This window comes from Lepisosteus oculatus, chromosome 10 (assembly GCF_040954835.1).
Source record: "Lepisosteus oculatus isolate fLepOcu1 chromosome 10, fLepOcu1.hap2, whole genome shotgun sequence".
Classification (NCBI taxonomy): domain Eukaryota; kingdom Metazoa; phylum Chordata; class Actinopteri; order Semionotiformes; family Lepisosteidae; genus Lepisosteus; species Lepisosteus oculatus.
Window position 1 is genome coordinate 19730248 of NC_090705.1, and position 17272 is coordinate 19747519.

At 41.4% G+C, this 17272-nt stretch overlaps 1 protein-coding gene across 3 annotated transcripts; it reads right to left on the minus strand.

Annotated features, from left to right (window-relative positions):
• Window positions 1-8170: 8170 nt before the first annotated feature.
• LOC102695408 (E3 ubiquitin-protein ligase TRIM39-like) lies at window positions 8171-15831 on the minus strand. Of its 3 annotated transcripts, none has more exons than XM_069194975.1 (12): window positions 15749-15831; window positions 14270-14328; window positions 13932-14050; window positions 12863-12925; window positions 12365-12460; window positions 12041-12148; window positions 11359-11529; window positions 10892-11029; window positions 10559-10610; window positions 9845-9871; window positions 9695-9721; window positions 8171-9348 (listed from the first exon to the last, which is right to left on the minus strand). In XM_069194975.1, the coding sequence occupies exons 2-12, from the start codon at window positions 14298-14300 to the stop codon at window positions 8786-8788; spliced, it is 1395 nt and encodes a 464-aa protein (XP_069051076.1). In that variant the 5' UTR covers window positions 14301-14328; window positions 15749-15831; the 3' UTR covers window positions 8171-8785. The 3 variants fall into 3 exon arrangements, with proteins under 3 accessions (XP_069051076.1, XP_015212622.1, XP_015212621.1); XM_015357136.2 differs by lacking the exon at window positions 15749-15831 and adding an exon at window positions 15506-15583 and having other exon boundaries at window positions 11359-11526; XM_015357135.2 differs by lacking the exon at window positions 15749-15831 and adding an exon at window positions 15506-15583.
• Between the last annotated feature and the right edge of the window lie 1441 nt (window positions 15832-17272).

The following is a 17272-nucleotide window of genomic DNA, read 5'->3' on the forward strand; positions in this document are numbered from 1 at the left end:
GCGCTTACAGGTAATGGGGACTCCCGTCCACCACCACCAATGTGCAGCATCCACCTGGATGATGCAACGGCAGCCATAGTGCGCCAGAACGCTCACCACACATCAGCTATCAGTGAGAAGGAGAGCAGAGTGATGAAGCGAATTTCTTGATGGGGAGTATTAGGAGGCCATGACTGGTAAGGGCCAATGGGAAACTTGGCCAGGACACCGGGGTTACACCCCTACTCTTTTCGAGAAACGCCCTGGGATTTTTAATGACCACAGAGAGTCAGGACCTCGGTTTTACATCTCTTCCGTAGGACAGCACCTGTTTACAGTTTAGTGTCCCCGTCACTATACTGGGGCGCCATGGACCGCAGGGTGAGCACCCCCTGCTGGCCCCACTAACACCTCTTCCGGCAGCAACCTTAGTTTTTCCCAGGAGGTCTCCAATCCAGGTACTGACCAGGCTCACACCTGCTTAGCTTCAGTGGGTTGCCAGTTGTGAGTTGCAGAGTGATATGGCTGCTGGGTATGGAAAGGAATACTTGACTTGTTAAAAGAATTGCTAGCTTATTAAGAATAATTTGAACTAACAACAGCAGTTATGGGTATAAACTGTACAAATGAAATGCTATGTTTAGATTTTCAAATTACTTCAACATCTCCACTTAATAGAAAAATCTTTTTTAAACCATATGTATCAAAGGTAATGTTGTCACGCTCTCTACAGCCAGAGGGCGCTCCCACTCTGTCCTGTCCCTAGTTTCCTGAAAAACCTTTATTCTGTTCTCTCCTGGGTTCATGCTTCTGCTAATACTAATGTGAAGACTAAGATATAAAATATTATAATAAAGTACAAAAAAAATGAAACACGATAACATTTAGAATTCATAACAAAATCCATAAAGTATTTTGTAATGTTTTTGTTTGAGTCATACTTGCCAGACTTAAGTTGTGCTTCTGCTTTTCTGGGTTGTTTGGAAACTTCCTGCTCTGTTAATCTAGCAATGAAGAAATCACAATGATACTAGCATGAATCTGAGCTGATAGCCACACACACTGCCATCTTGTTAAACTTGTGACCTTTGTCTTTTATCACATATCGGGGTATGCAGTGGCTGAGGGTGAGGGAATGTTCATAACCCTTGTATTCGTGCCGACCTGTCATTCATAATTTTTTATTTAGCCATACTGACTAAAACCACAACTGCTGTTAGAAAGCTGTAGGACTATCGTTGACTATTCTGTTGCTGGCCACCAGATCATTTTCACTGCACTGATTACTTGTAGATGTTTTCTCTTGTCTCTAGGTGTTTGTGCAGGGACACGAGACACAATTCCTGGTGTTTAGTTTTGAGACATCTCCTGCTGGTGAGTGAAATCTGTTCCAGAGCTGGGAGAGAAATGAAAAGACATAGACATGACCAGTGAAAGTGAGAGCTGTAGCCTAAAGGTAATAGAAAAACTAAGCCATATTAAAGGGAAGTGGGAGTTTAACCAGCCTTGAGTCATTGGTGAAAAGGGCTAGCCCACTGGTTGTTTGGATAGTTTGTTTATTTTTTTCTTCCCTCATTCTGGAGCTAAAGAGTGAACTGTAAATGTAGAAATAAAACTCTGTTCTAAACCAGTTTTAAATAATTACTGCGAGACCAGCTCATAAATGTTCCACAACTTGTCTTTTCCTTCCTCTAAGAAAACAAGAAGAAATCATATTGAAACTAACACCCTCAAAATATTTTCATATTTTGGGAGAAAAAAATATGTTTTTTTAATGAAATTGATATGTTTTTCAATTGATATGTCAAGGGCTGGTTCCACCAGATACGACCCCCTACAATAATGTTCACTCCCTAGTCCTGGAGGGAGCGCTGTTTCTTCTGCTTTTCATTCCAACATTCCAACCAGACTGTTAAAGAGTTTATTTGACTCATCTGTTCATGTACGTACAGTACTGGTTACCAGGTCTTTACTCATTGAGCATTATGTAACGTGGTGGACTAGGGCCCTTGAGGACCCCCAGGAGTGAATACCATTGATCTCAATGGCAGATGTATTAAAAATGTATTCAACTGTACTGTTTTTTACTGTATATCAACTTGTGAGATACAATGGAAGACGTAGAGGTTAATTTCATGCTGAAAAGCAAGAAAGAACATGAGAACACGAGGTTGAAGATCTCTTTCTTACTCCCCTCACTCCTCTGCTCTCTTCTGCACACACCTGAAGAGGCTCCACCGACAGCCAAAGCATGGTTCACTAGGAAAAACAACATCCAAGAATTGAATGCTTTGTGAATGTTTGGAATATATGTTTGAAAGTGTGGCTTTACCCCTTTGGTGAATGGGTAGCCTCTTGGGCACAGGACAAGGTGGCCCAAACCCCATTCAAACTGAATGAACCAAGCGGAAGCTGCAAGGTTGTGGTGGGTGGAGGATAGACGATTGAGATGAATGCGAAGGGAGGCCAGTATATCTAGGGAGTTCATAATGGTGGTGATTAGGTACAGCTGTGTAACTTGCCATTGTTATCCCTCTCAAACTTCAATTAATAAGTACTGTACGTTTATGTTTTCTTCTGTTTACTTTTCAGTGTGGAATTCACCTCCATTTACTCCTTAGGGTACAGATTGGTCACACAACGTATGTGGACTTTTCAGCACAGATACAAGACCTTTCACAGTCAAATAAAAATCACACCATCAGATTCCAACAGACAGTGCACTATGATATTACTTTCTGGGCCCAGAGAAAATCACTGCCACTTTATGATAAAATCGAATACATACCAAAGGATGGCTATACTGTTGTTGTTGTCAAACAGTGAGGTGCACAGAGTGATGTGTGATACAAAGACCATGACACTAGCAGAACAGATGTTTGACATCCAGGCCGCTCCTTTAAGGATGGCACTGTAAAGAAAGTCTAAGCAGAAGTAAAAGAATAAAATGAAAGCAAGCTTTAAAACAGATTTTATTGATATATATATAAAACTGCACTGCCTGTTCCAGCTATATTCTAATAGGATATATTTGCAGCAGTAATTCTCAGGTACATTAGAACTACCTGACAGACCTGGATTCAATCTAAAACAATCCATCCATTATTGGAAAGCCACTTTTCCTGATGAGGGTGATAAAGCTGGAGCCTTTATCCTAGAAGCCTAAGGAATAGACTGGGACTGAGAGCAAACACCTGTTAGCTAGCAGGATGGGACACTAGTCCATCACAGGGCTACAGAGAAGGAGACAATTTAGAACAGTCAATAAAATTACCCAGCACGTCTTTCATACATGTAAGGAAACCAAATCACCTGGCAGTTAGGTTCCACTGCCAACAGCTGCATATGTATGAACATTTTCTTTTAGTAACTCAGTAGTCACTGCTTTTTTGTTTTCTCTTTCATGGCTGCATACCAGCTAGTGTTGTATGATGATCCAGATATATTTGCAATTTTTGCCCAGCAGGTGGTTTCATATTCTGATCTCTTTCTGTAAAGAACGTGACACTTGTTTGTAGTTCTAATACGACTCTTCCTCACAGATTTTTCAATTGTAAGAGCTCAGTGCACTGGCTCACAATAAGTCATTTTGAAAGGGCTTGGTTGTGTCAAAAGCTCAATGGAGGACAAAGGTGGATTTCTTGGTAAAATTCTCAGGACTGCCCCTGATATGTTAGAGAGGGACTTTAAGGAAAATGCCATTGTATTTTTAAGAGCAGTGCTACTCAACACATGGCCCTTTAAATCTAGAATGCTGTCTCAACCAGCAACATAATTGTTAGACTTAATTGTGTCACGATCGCTAATCCTCCTCTTTAGGGTGCTCCAGCCCTTTCTTGTTCTGCCCCATTACCTGCACCTGTTTCTTATTCCCGTTCCACCTTAAAAGCCAGACGCAGACGTAACTCCTGGTTCCTCATTGAATCCCGTTTCTTGAGAACCCAGGGGTCCTGCTGTATCTGGCTCCGTTATGGTTTTAACCCTTTGTTCCTGATTCCCCCCGCCGGTCCCGACCCGGCTCCTGGTTTTTAATTCCTTCGGATGGATCGTCTGGCGTTGGACTACTCTTCTGTTTCGAATTCCCCGTTTTGGATTTCGTCTTTGATTGTTCGCCCCGGACTCGCTTCCCCTGGACACCTGCTCACCTTGGACACGCCCCCCTGTCTCCATACCCTTCTCCTGCATGATTTTCTCCCTACTGTGTCCTCCACAACCGGATCGTGTCATCTGCATAGGGCCCGGAAAGAACTGTTTGTGACAAATTGTTGATTATCAATTCAATAATGGCAGAACTGGTTGGAGCAGCACTGCAAACACCTAGGACTACAAGGGCTGCAAGTGACCTGGAAAGATCTTCATCTATCCCTGGTCTAGACGGACTTCTGTAAATATGCTGTGAATCATAGGAAACCTCTTCTTTACTTGGTAAAATATTAAGTACTGTACAGTATAACAGACTGAAACAACAATACACCTCTAAAAATATCAATGGATATTTACTGGATGGAGAACTCGTTCACCACATCCCAATTGACATTTTCTTTGAGATTCCTGGACATACTGTATACTTTCTGCTTTTGTTTTACTGTAACACCTTAGGTGTGACTGACAGACTCATAGACAAAAACCCACCTGCCGTACACTCAGACACACAGAAGCTGCTCACCTCATCAGCCAGTCACCACCACTTGGCTTGTAAAGAGATGTCTTTTTAGAGGGCAGGAGTGCAGCTCTCCTCCGTTAAATGATTTGATAGCAGGTTCCCTAGAAAAGACCACTAGGTACATGGAAGGGGAAGAGACTGAGCAGTGGATTGATTGTAAATAGCTGGACGGTGGGACAGGCAGACCTTTCCTTGTTATAGCAATTTTCATTCTCCTTCAGAAGCTCTTTACCGGTCAGGAGGGGCTCACAAACATTCTACACCAGCAGCTCCATGATGCAAAGCAAATGTAAAAGCCTGACTTTGAATTTACTCATATTTAGTGCCTGGATACCAGGGTTAGGACTTCTACTTGAGCAGCAATGTGGGACCATTTATGACCGCACGTTGCCCCTCATTTTCAAGGTCTCATCTATTTAAATCTATTTTATCAATTTAAAACATTTATTTAAACCTACTTTATATTTAATTCATAAAAATTAAGCAGAAAATGCCTAGCACTTCTAGAAATTCATGTACCTATACTGCAGAAAACCAAATGGACAAGTATAGTTTGACTACCACAAGCCCAGAATTGTATTTTAAATAATGCAAACACTCTCTAGTGTAGAATGTTTTGCATGTCTTCAAAATCTTGGCATTTCCATTCTAATTCACATATTTCAATTTGGGTATAACTTCAGTTGGTTGCATTTACATCTTTATTTTAATATTACTTTTTGTTTTAAATAAGGTCTGCACTGCTTCAAAGCCGGTACAAAATGAGAAGTGCCACACAATTCAGAGAGGAAGTCAATTTGCAAGTTGCAGTTATTCAAGAAAAGTTTTGAATTGACAATTCCAGATTTGATGGCTGTGCAGTAAAAACACAACAGTATACATTTTCCTCACAGAAAAATGTTTTTTTGTGAAAAGGGGGCAAACATACAAATTCCACACAGATAGTACCCCAGCTCCAGAACTGAACCTAGGGCCCCAGAGCTGTGAGACAGCAATGCTAGCCCCTGCATCAGTGTGTGATCACAGTTTCCAAGAAGCTGCAAAGGAGCGATTATGGGAATCACACTAAAAGGAAGTGAAACAATCGAGCAAACAAAATAATTCATATATATCATCAGATCAGTCCGCTTCTGAAGAAAATGACAAATTTTCTATTGTGGATACACATCTTCCTTTTTCTAAGCTCTCAATTGTCCTAATCTTACCTGAATAACCAAGGAACGTACCCGTGTTATGACTACTGTCCCACGGCAGGCATCTCACGTCTCTGCCTTGGGAAACCGTTACATTCTAACGAGGACTCATGATATTCCAGGGCTTGCTGCATTGCCCAGACCCCCTTCTGGTAATTCTTCCTAATGAGGAATTATGATTTCAATTATTCAGTTGTTCTGTTTCCTTATTCAATGCCCAGGCACTGCTTTGGCACTTTGGCGATGCTTCATCATCGTTTCTTTTTCTGACTCTGCTGTTCTCCTCGGGTGCAGTACTGTCTTCACTCTCTCTATTATTCTCCAGTTTGGTGGGCTCAAACTTCAGAGGCTTTTCATGGGCACTCATCTTTCCCTGCAATGCCAGACCTGTGACCCAATCTTTTCCTTAGAGCTTGGCAGCAGGAGTCTGCTCCAAAACCAAGAGGCCACCACCCTGAAAGCCAAGGCTCTCTGATTTCAGTCGACGGACTGAGTGTCCGGGCTCCTTAACTCCAGGGCTTGTTGGCAACTAGCCTTGCCTTTCTCCCCGAAGCAGCCTGCACTGCAGCTCCAGTTCCTGGTCATCTCGGTGCTTTGCACTCCAGTCTGCCCCGTGGCTCCTGGCCTTCGCCCCTGGATCCCTGGACTCTGTCCTCCTGGCCTCCTCTTCCCCGTCAATCGTCCGACTCACTGCAGGGGGACAGCCTGTGTCATCCAGGACCCCAGGCTCTCTCTGGGACTCATCGTCCCTGAGGCTAGCAGCTCCATTCCTGTCCTGTAGAGGCCATCTCTTCGACTGCCCTCATCCCTGCCACAGTTCTGGCTTCCCTTCCGGGCGGCCTTTCTCCGGTCCTTCAGGGCTCTTTCCTTTTTCTCACCCTCTTTTCTCAGGCTTCTTTGCTTTTTGTCTTCTTTCCCTTCCTAGCCACCTTCCAGCACCACTGTGGAGTCTTCCTTTTTCCTTCCCAGGAGCCAGGCATTAGGAATGTGCCCTGAAGCCTAATGAGCAAAACCCCGAGGATTCCTGCGTTCTTGGGCTCTGACTGAGAATATCCCCAGCACCTGTGATGATCTGGGGCTCCAGAAGATGAGAGGGGACTAAAGGACAGGTTTCACCTGCCCCTAGCAGATGTCTCTCCTGGTTTGATCCAAAGGGCACCTGGATATCTAATGCTGATTGCATGAGGGCGCTTCCATCAGAGTGAGGAGCCTGGGAGACCAAGCTGACAGTGCACATCTGGCTTGGTCTGGGAAGAGACCTCGCTAAGGGCATCCATCTTCAATCACAGGCTCCTGGGTCCTCCAACTAGACCACAGAGGATTTTAGGTGGCTCCTTTTTTCTTTAGAGCATTAATCTCTCCCTCTACCATTGTGCTTCACCCACTCTTTTTTTTTTGCTGAACCTGCGGGGCATTCCTTACTCTGCAGACCAGGATTTCTTATTTTTTCCCTTGGAATTTCCCTCCGCAACAGTCTGTTAGTCCATCTGCCTGGACCCAGACTAGGGAGGCTGTTTGGTCTCCTCTTTCTGGGAGCTCGGCAGCTAGAATCCACTCCGAAGCCAAGATAGCAACACCATGAGGGCTGATCTGCCACTCTCCGGTCCCTTGCACTTGGGTTCTGACCAATCACCATCCACTTTCCATTGTAACAACCTGGAATTAGACACATGTGGACACACCTGCCCGCTCTTAATCTGGCTCATTACTGAAAGAGGGAAAAAGCCCACATAATTAAATCAGAAAATACATTACGTAACTGAGAAAGAATAAAATCTGCAGATTTGAAAGCGTTTTATTCAGAAAGAAATAAAACAATTGGCAAGAAAATGTGGACATTTAAGTAAAGAATGCTTCCATTTAACTACTTGCAATGAAGACACTCTTCACTCTTAGTTGTGAATAACAGAGTCCTCCATTACATATTGTTGCTAATTTCTTTTGATTGGCTCAATTTCTGAGCTGAAAATTAAATATAGCCTTTTTGACACATTTTAGAAAACCAGATTTAACCAGAGAACCAGAAAAAAAACGATTTTGTAATTTTGAATTGATTGAGTTCACAGCTCATTTTGTTTTAAAGGCAGCTGGTGTCAGAAGAAAGCCCTTCAGCCCTGCAGTAACACTGCACACAAGAGAGACTGCCCTACACTTTGTGGTCACTGATGATGTGTGTAGTGCTTGAGCGCCATCTAGTGCTGATTCCAAACAGTCAGTCAACAGAGTCTGAAGTGCTGAACACAGGAGGCAATTACAAAGCTGAGTCTTTACCTTTAAGAAGAATAAGGCAGATGGAGCCGTGCACGCGTGAGAAAATGCAATTACATTTTAAAACTTGTTTTAATAATATGTTTATTTTCTGTATTAAGGTGCAACATTTACATACATTTACATAAACAGCACCATCCAGTGAAACACCAGAAAGAAATGTGACACACACAGGCTGAAAGCACTGAGATCCAGGACAGAGTGGAGAGGGTGAGGGAAATGGGTTCTCTGTTGCCTGTGTCACAGGCTGGGTCCATATTTGGACAACAAATAGATTAGGAATACATACTATATAAATAATGTTATTCATTGCCTAATAATTTAAAATTTAAATGCTGCTCCCACGGCAGATTTAGCACTGATGAATGGGACAGTGGGCAGAGTTATATACTGTATCATCTTTGTGAACTTTACTGAGCTGAAACATTCCATTCCTGAGTTAAATGAAGGCCAAAAGCAAATTTAGATGGCTGCAGACAAATCTAAAAACTCTTTAAATGAAATAGTAAGTGTGCTGGTACAGCTAAAAGTTGGTTCACAAGACAGGGGTTCTGGTACTGTGTGGAATCCTTTGTGATTACAGGGTGGGAGAGAACATGCTCTGGCTTAAAATTTTATACGTTCATACTGTAAAAAAATAAGAACAAAAACATAATCTAACACAATCAGAGCTTTATGGCATTTAGACATTTTTAGATCTCATTCTTTTTTCTCCTCCTGTGTCAACTATTTCTAGGTCTATCCCTGTTTCTGTTGTACCGAACACAGGATAGACTTTCTCAGTGAAGGTCGCATTGAAAGTGTAGATGTGACTTCTTCTCTCCACATTGTAAAAGGAGAGCTGCCCTTCCTCAATGTCCAGGTAGACTCCAAGCCTGGAGGGAACCAGTTTCACTGAGAGGATGGTGGCCGGCAAAGTGAGGGCTCTGAAGTGACTATTCTGCAGCCGCAGGGTCCAGTAACCTGTCCTTGTGTTCAGGTCAACGAACCCATTGCGTGGGGCAGACTCTCTGATCACTCCTACCCTCCAGTCCTGCTTCCCTGACAGCTGTACCTCCCAGTAGTGTCTCCCTGAGGTGAAGCCCTCCTTCCCCACGACACACCACCACCCATCATATTTTTGAGAAGTTAAAACAGGGTAGTTTGAGCTGGTACTTTCAATTATAACACCCATTTGCACACGTTTTCCATCTTCGGACAGCTTGAGGCCTGGGTTGGCTGTTTTGGGATCCAGCTGTACATCATCTGGATAGAAGTGAAAAGGGGATGGAGAATGATTGTCTTGAAGTGGTTCCTACGCCTCTGTGTTCATCTGTATCTCTGTGGATAATGTTACAGGCCTGCTTCTATGGCATTTGAATACAAGCTGGTTCACATTGAGGAGTATCATACAGGAAGCTGTCTTCTGTTTGAAAGTCTGGATTACTTTGTGAAAAGACCTGTATGAACTGTCAGTGAGGAGAGGCTGAAACAGCTAGAAGGAGTTGTCCTCGTCTACAGATAATGACGTCATGACAAACAACTTTGGAGTGAGTTTACTTCAAAAACTTTCAAATACTAAATAGGAGTTACATTAAAGATGGCTACATACCTGACATGTTATTAATCCATTTCCAGACTGAAAATAAAAAAGACATTAATTTAGTTTAAGGTAATTCTTACCCAAGAACTTGGATTCAAAGGTCTGTAGACAGGCATACTATCTACTATTGTACATTCCATATCGAGTTAAGAAACTTACCTGAGTCAGGGATGTGTTGCACTGCATCTGTGAATACAATAATAAATAATACCAATAACAGAACAGCTCCACCTGTCGCATTCCTGAATTATCTGACTTCAAGTAGGCCTCTAAAGAAATCCAAAGTGATAAACGCTGGGATTGTGTTCAACTGATACTCCTCTTTCTGCAATGATTTTTCTCAAAATTCAGTATGCTTGGCTTAGCGTGTTTGGTTTGCTTATCTTACAGAGAGGAATTCTAAATTAAAACCTATTAACAGGAAAATGGGATAAAACCCACAGGTATTCTCGTGGGAACCATGGCTTCTTCTAGTAGTCCTGAGGGCTGACAACAGTGCTTACTGAGCTCCAGTCAGCTTCTGAGAGACCTGGCCTACAAGGATTCAAATCGCAGAATTTGGATTTTGAGACGGGCATATTGTCTCTATGCACTAGAGAGCCAAGACAATTAGTTGGATGAACATACTAAAATATCAAGGTGATCCGGCCATTACAAAATAAACTCTGTTACAAAAAAGAAGGTGAAATGTGGTTGTGGAGATTTTTGGTACTAGCAAAAGGTCAGATGAAGCTAGAGGCCTCAAGCTAAGACTTTGGTCAGCATGAATCCTGTCTCTCTGGTTAGACCTCTGACACAGAAGTGAATCACAGCTGGACAGTTTCAGGCAGGTCTCTCAGTACACTGTGTCAAGGGCAGGGACTCTGCACTCACCTGCACACCTGAACCTCTGCTTGGTGGACAGCCACAGGTGGGGAATGGTGCCCTGGGGGAAACAAAACCATTTCTCTCAGACACGGGAGGAGGTGACAGGAGCGGAGGTGTACAACATACAGAAAGGCAGGGCTCTGACTCTTCAGCCAAAGTCCCATCCACTTCAAATTCACAGTAACTGCACAATTCAGTGGAAGAATCTGGGTGACTGGTATGTATATCTTGACATTTTTTTAAGTTTGTTTTGTTTAATATTGAAGATCTGTGCTGTGGTTTGCTCCTAATGGGTTTTATCTATGTGGTGTTGAAAGAGCTCAGAGGAGCCTCACTCACTTCCTCAGGTCTGTCTCTGATCACACTCCACATGATGAACTCCAGGATGGGGAGGATGTTGGGCAGAAGACCTCTCTTCCACTGGCTGCCCAGCTCTTCCAGTACCTGGGTCACATCCTGTCCTGCGGACACAGAGCCCTGCAGAAAGACATTGTGTGTGTGTGAGAAAATGTAGTACAACAAGATGAAAGAAAATGAGTGTGAAAGAGAAGAGGAACATTGCTATAAGTCATAGAATACAGAAAAACAAATATAAAGGGACGACTCTCTAGAACATTTTCTGTACATCAGATATTGAGCTGCTTCATCACTACAGTGGGCTCATGACATATTTGTGTCCTGTACTGTACAGTAGTACAGTATGTCCTGTTTGACAGCAGTGATATTGGGCTGGTAAGAGCTGAGTTACTAAGCTGAGTAAGTTGAGTGATAGTCCAGAATTGTGGATTTTTGAGAACCTCTCTGACCTCAGGAAGTGACCTCAAGCTCTTGGCCCACTCAGACAGGATGTGCTGGCTGTCCTTCATCTTCAGCTCCTGGGCTGGACTCTGGGGCTCAGTGGGCTCTGACTGGCTCTGTTCCTCAGCACCACGGACCTCTGATGACCTTTCGCTTGGAGGCACACCTACAATTTTCTGCTGAACACAGAAGTTAATTTTATAATTTATTATTTTATTATTTATAGTCATGCAGTACCCTCAGGCAGGCAAACCGATTGATTAAACATAACAATTAAAAAAAAACCCTCAGATTTAATGTGTTTACCCTTCCACCTGATCCTGAATCCACAGGGAAAAGAAGAGACCAGCCAGCAAAAACATGCTGTGCCTCTCAGCCCTGTGTCTCTGTGTTGTGTGTGATCTTGTCTCTCAGTCCTGTGTGTCTGTGCTGTGTGTGACTGTGTCTTACAACCCTGTGTGTCTGTGCAGTGTGTGACTGTGTCTCTCAGTCTTGTCTCGGTGCTGTGTGTGCAATCGTGTCTCTTAGCCCTTTGTATCTGTTCTGTGTGTGTAACTGTGTCTCTCAGCCCTGTGTCTCTGTGCTGTGTGTGTGACTGTCTCTCAGCCCTGTGTGCCTGTGCTGTGTGTGCGACTGTCTCTCAGCCCTGTGTGTCTGTGCTGTGTTCCTCTGTTTCTCGGCCCTGTGTACCTGTAATGTGGGTTTCAGTTCCTCAGCCCACTCCAGGATAAACTTTTTGCATTCCTTTGGGTTGCCGGTGTCATCGTTCTTGCAGGCTCTTGACAAAACCTCGCTGTTCTGATGCAGTCACAGCATAGGAGGAAGGTACAAATATAAAACGTATTTTTATCTTATGAATATTTTGCTGAAAACTTCAATTCCTTCTTTTCTTTTTTGATTTTTCTTTTCTCATTCAGCTGTATGTTTCTACCTCACCCAGTGAACCCCACACCCTCCTGCTTTTGTGCTACAAATCTTCCCTCCCAGCTGCCCACACCTTCCCCCTCCTCATACCTGGGAGACCCTGTACAGCTCAGCAGCCAATTCTTGGATGACGCGTTTACTCTCCTCCAGGCTCTGGATGTCTTTCTTGGTGTACTTACAGCATCCCTGGTGGAGGAAGCATAGGTGATATGGAGAGCCTCTTAGTGAGGATAAGGACAGACCTCATTTATTATCCTGGTTGCTGGTCACCAATTAACTGTGTCGCACAATTTCTTTCTCACTGCTAACCAAGCCTTTTGTTACCTGCTCAAAATAAAACAATCCTGCAAGTATCCTGCAAATGACTGCTTTGGTAAACCCAAATGCTTCCTGTGGATCTTATTTCATATTGAGTACAGTAAGGCTTTAAGTCTCAGAATCCTGAAGGATTTTTCTTTGTTGTGTGTGGGTATTATACAGTATTATCAATGAAATGATTCATGTATTGATGACAAAAAGTACCAATTATCCAGCCCATCGACTCCTCTCCCTCTCCCAGATTCACCCCCCGTTTCTTTGTTTATTCACCTTTAATTTTTCCACCACTGCCTTTGTGCCCCTGAAGACATCCATCACCTTGTGCACCGTGACCTGTGGAGAAACCGCCAGTTCAACACAGGTTTGCTATCAGTGAATATCGATGATAAGGCCTCAGGGGGCTAACTGGACCACTTAAGTTGATTCTACACAAAAACGTCTCCCTTCCTAGGACTAACAGCTTAAAATCTTAAAATCTCTATCTGAGTATAGGCTTTATTAAAGCCATTTTAAACATAATTTTCCCTGTCTTCCACTAAATCACAGCATTAAGATCAAATGAGCTTTGCTGAAAGACTGAAGCTGTAACCAAGTGAATGGCCCAATGACCTCCTCTCATTTATAACCTTTCTTTTGTTCTTATTATTCCACCTTTATTTTCATGGCTATATTATTCAAACTTCTTCTTAACAAATGTTAGAAATTTGCTTTGTGATAATTGAGCAAAAACATCACCAAGTTATATATTTAGGTAAGTTCATATTTGCTCATTACTGCTATGTTGGGAATCCTCACAGCAATCCCAATATTCAGGTTTCACAGAATTCTCTGGGATTTAATTGATTTCATTTCAACACACAAGAATCTAAAATACGAGGAACTTCTTTCTGTTTCTTCTTTCGAGTGTCTTTCAACCAAACCTCTGCCTAGACTGCAGGATGTTCCAAATGGTCATGCGAGGAGATAAACCGAGTCAGCTGTGGGCTGCAGCTACACGATACAGAGTTGACGTCAGCTGAGAAATAACTCCCATATCTGGCCCTCCTATCTCAGGTTAAGTGCCTGTGGTTTTCTTGACGATACCTGTCACTTCCTTGTTTTAACAAAGCAAATCTCACATTTTACATGAAATCTTTCTGTCCCACATCCGAGAGACAAAGGGCTCTATCCCGTTCACTCTTATTTTGAGAGGTCACTGTACAGTATATGAGTACTGATTCTTTCATGAGATTGGTTTTATTGTTCATGTTTTGCAGTGCAGCAGTTGTCTGTGCTAAGCCTCTCCTGTCCACACCCTTTTCATCTCTCAGCCACTCAGTCAGGATCTGTATCAACTTACCTCAGCCAGGTTTGGCTTATCAAACTCATATGACATACAATTGCGTGCTTTGGTGTCTTCTTTGGCACGTTTATCACCACTGCTGCCACAACTACGACTCTCTGCAGAGCCTCTTTGAGCTGGAACAACAGGCAGAAGAACAGTCAGGCTGTCATGAAGCAGCCAGCGTAAACTGAATCTTATCACTTACTTCCCACCCCTTCTGTTACAATGTTACAAACTGCCACCAGTTGTATTGATTTGTTATTAAATGTATGAGGCTGAACTCAAAAGCAGCTCATACATTTGGAAACATTTTTTTTTATGGTTTCATCTCATGAAAAGAATGTTTATGTCACCATTGCTTCTGATGATTTTCAGCCTTGGCATCTTCAGGTTGTGTCGCTCCAGAACCAAACTGGAGTTAAAAGAAAAACAGAGATAGAGGGAGATTATTAGGGCTGATTCAGCCTCCATTTATCATCCTTTGTCCACAGTCTCAGCCAGTCTGTGGAGGTCCATAGTGGTCTCAGTCTGCGACTTAAGAGCTATTCATCCAGTCTGATCCACCTAAACAGACATTTGAGTACAGTATATTACTGGACTAGGATATTGTATAAGCCAAATTGTCTTAGTCTTGTTTACGTATGTTTTCCCAAGGATGATCTGACATAGACTTTGCCTAGTATTAATAATTTTGATATGTTCGTTTATACTCAGACGAGTGGCAAGTTTCTGAGAAAAGGATGTGAACAGAAATCTCAGACATCTACAGAGAAACTAGAGGCTGAGGATTAGCAGGGAATGAGGAGGCTATTTCACTAGCATCACAGGCTCGTTGGCTGGAGAACCACATAATCTGCTTCATGATTGGTTGAATTCTGCAACTACCTGTTACAAAGCACTCAAGTTAAAGGGAATAAGGAGCTGTCACATTGAGAAAAGCACGAATGGTTCATTATAAAAAATAATCTTGCTCAAATGTAATGTGGTTTGAGTATAAACTAAAAATGCAGCATATTTTTTTCTGTATTGATAAAAGGTCATTCATTTGTGCTGTTTGCTGGTATATGAATTTCCCCTTTAAATGTGACCAATATGTCACTGTTAAAATATGCAATTTAATGTAATGATTTAATGATTGCAAATTTACCATAGAAGGGTGAAGAATCAGATAAAATAACCTATATCACAAACATTTTTGTAATAAATACATTCAGACAGGATTTAAAATATAAGCATATACCACAAGAATAAATAATTACAAATCATATTATTTAAATTCAGAATACAGTGTAGATTATATAAATTCTGAAATTATATATCCTTTTGAATTGTGATTATGCATTTCTATTTAAAGAACAGCCAGTGAAAGCTGAGTTTAATGCGCATATATAGTGTCTTCAGAGAGTATTCACTCCCTGAACTTTGCAAATACTGTTGTTTTACAACCAGACTTTTTAATACATTGAAATGAATTTTCCCTTGATTTACATAACATACACAGCAATTTAAAAACTCTTTTAAATTTTTTTTTTGGAACAAAAAATGAGTACATACATGTGCTGAACTGCACAGAAACATTGCTACCATACCTGCTCACAGGCTGTCTACCAGGTAACAGGTGATACTTGACTGGCATCTCTCTGTTAGATACACCCAACACTGCCTCTTTTGACAATGGCATTAAGTTTTCGTTTTGAAATTCAAGTAAAAATTTCAATTGATTTAAAAAACTGTACATAGAAAAATATGTACATCATTCAGATGACAGAGAAACAATTTTGTTTGTTAAAATGCACTTGAGCAGTGTCTGAAAAGTAAAACAAATGACTTACTTCTCTGCAGCGTTGCTACAGTAGCTGTTGCCACTTGTGTCAAATGGCTACTTTTAATAGAGAAAGTAGAACTAAATGCCATACAAACAAGTAATTCAGGTTCCTATTGTCCTTATGTTATGATCTGGGGTGATGATTATATGGAGGGAGAATGCAGACAAAACTGAAAGGCGAAATGTGTCTGTCTTCAAATGGCAATTGAATATACAGTAAAAGAAAGGTTACAAACAAGAGGAGGCTGGTCAGCCCATCTACTGTAGCTGTTGTGTTGACAGCTAGTTACAGTATGTCAACACAAGCAGCACAGACTCTTTTCTGAGTCTTTTTAGAAAAAGTCTTTCTCCTGCCACAGTTATGGAGAGAATTACACACTGTAGTTTCTATATTTATCTTTAAAAGTGTATTCTTAAGTCTATTAAATGATGTTAACTACTTTTTTACTTCTCACTGAATTTAGAATACTTATACAGGCTGAACTCCAACACAGGATATACTCAGTGTTTTTTAGGTAGCAGTTGTCAAGGACTCTAGTACCTTAGCACATGATTTTCCTGGCAGTGTTTTTGGCTACTCGTTAGTATTTTAACACTAGCACCTTCTGTATGTTTTTTTGTACAATAATAGGTTTGAAATCCAAAGCATTGACTATTTTACAGTCTCGATCAAATGCACTGAATCAGATTGGCTTCTACTGTAGATCTAAAATAGTTTGTAAGTTTGAATTTACAAGCAATTCATTGTCAAAAGCAACACATTTGAGATGATGAGGAAAGCATGCTGTAAAACTATGTTCTGCTCAGTTTAAAAGAAAATTCAAGTAGTTGACATGCAGTGGAATGAAACAGGAAAAAGAACCTTTAACTGTACATACTGTACATTTCCGAATATTTAACAGCAAGTTGCCTGTTCTTGCATTGTTTACATTACATTTAAAACATGGTATTAATTTAATTGGGAAACCAGTTATTGTAACTCTAACAGTCCATGAAGTAAAAACAATAATAAGCAAGATTTTTATATACATAGTTCTTGGTTGTGATTTTATTTGTTTGGCTATTTAAGTAGTAATCCAGAAATAAAGGGGATAGCAATATGTGGAATTTCATCGTTTTAAAATGTTGCTACCGAATCAACACTATACAATAAAGTAATAGTAATCCTTACACTTACATAGTACTTTTCTGGACACTCCAGTCAAAGTGCTTTACAGGTAATGGGGACTCCCCTCCACCACCAATGTGAAACACCCACCTGGATAACTTCTTTCAGTTCAAATTAAAACCCTGTCCTAACGTCTTAAGTTCTAACTTCACTTTAATAAACATCTTATGCAGAATGAATTAGGTCTGATTCCAAAAAAGCTGTACAGTGTAAAAACCAAGTATATACACTTGACTTATCTATTTTTTTTAGGATACTTATATTTTTCTCAGTTCACTCATTTTTCACTCCATAATTGTCTTTGCTTTTCCCAATAAACACAGACCCACTCTTTTCAACAGGGTGTACTGTATATACAGTAGC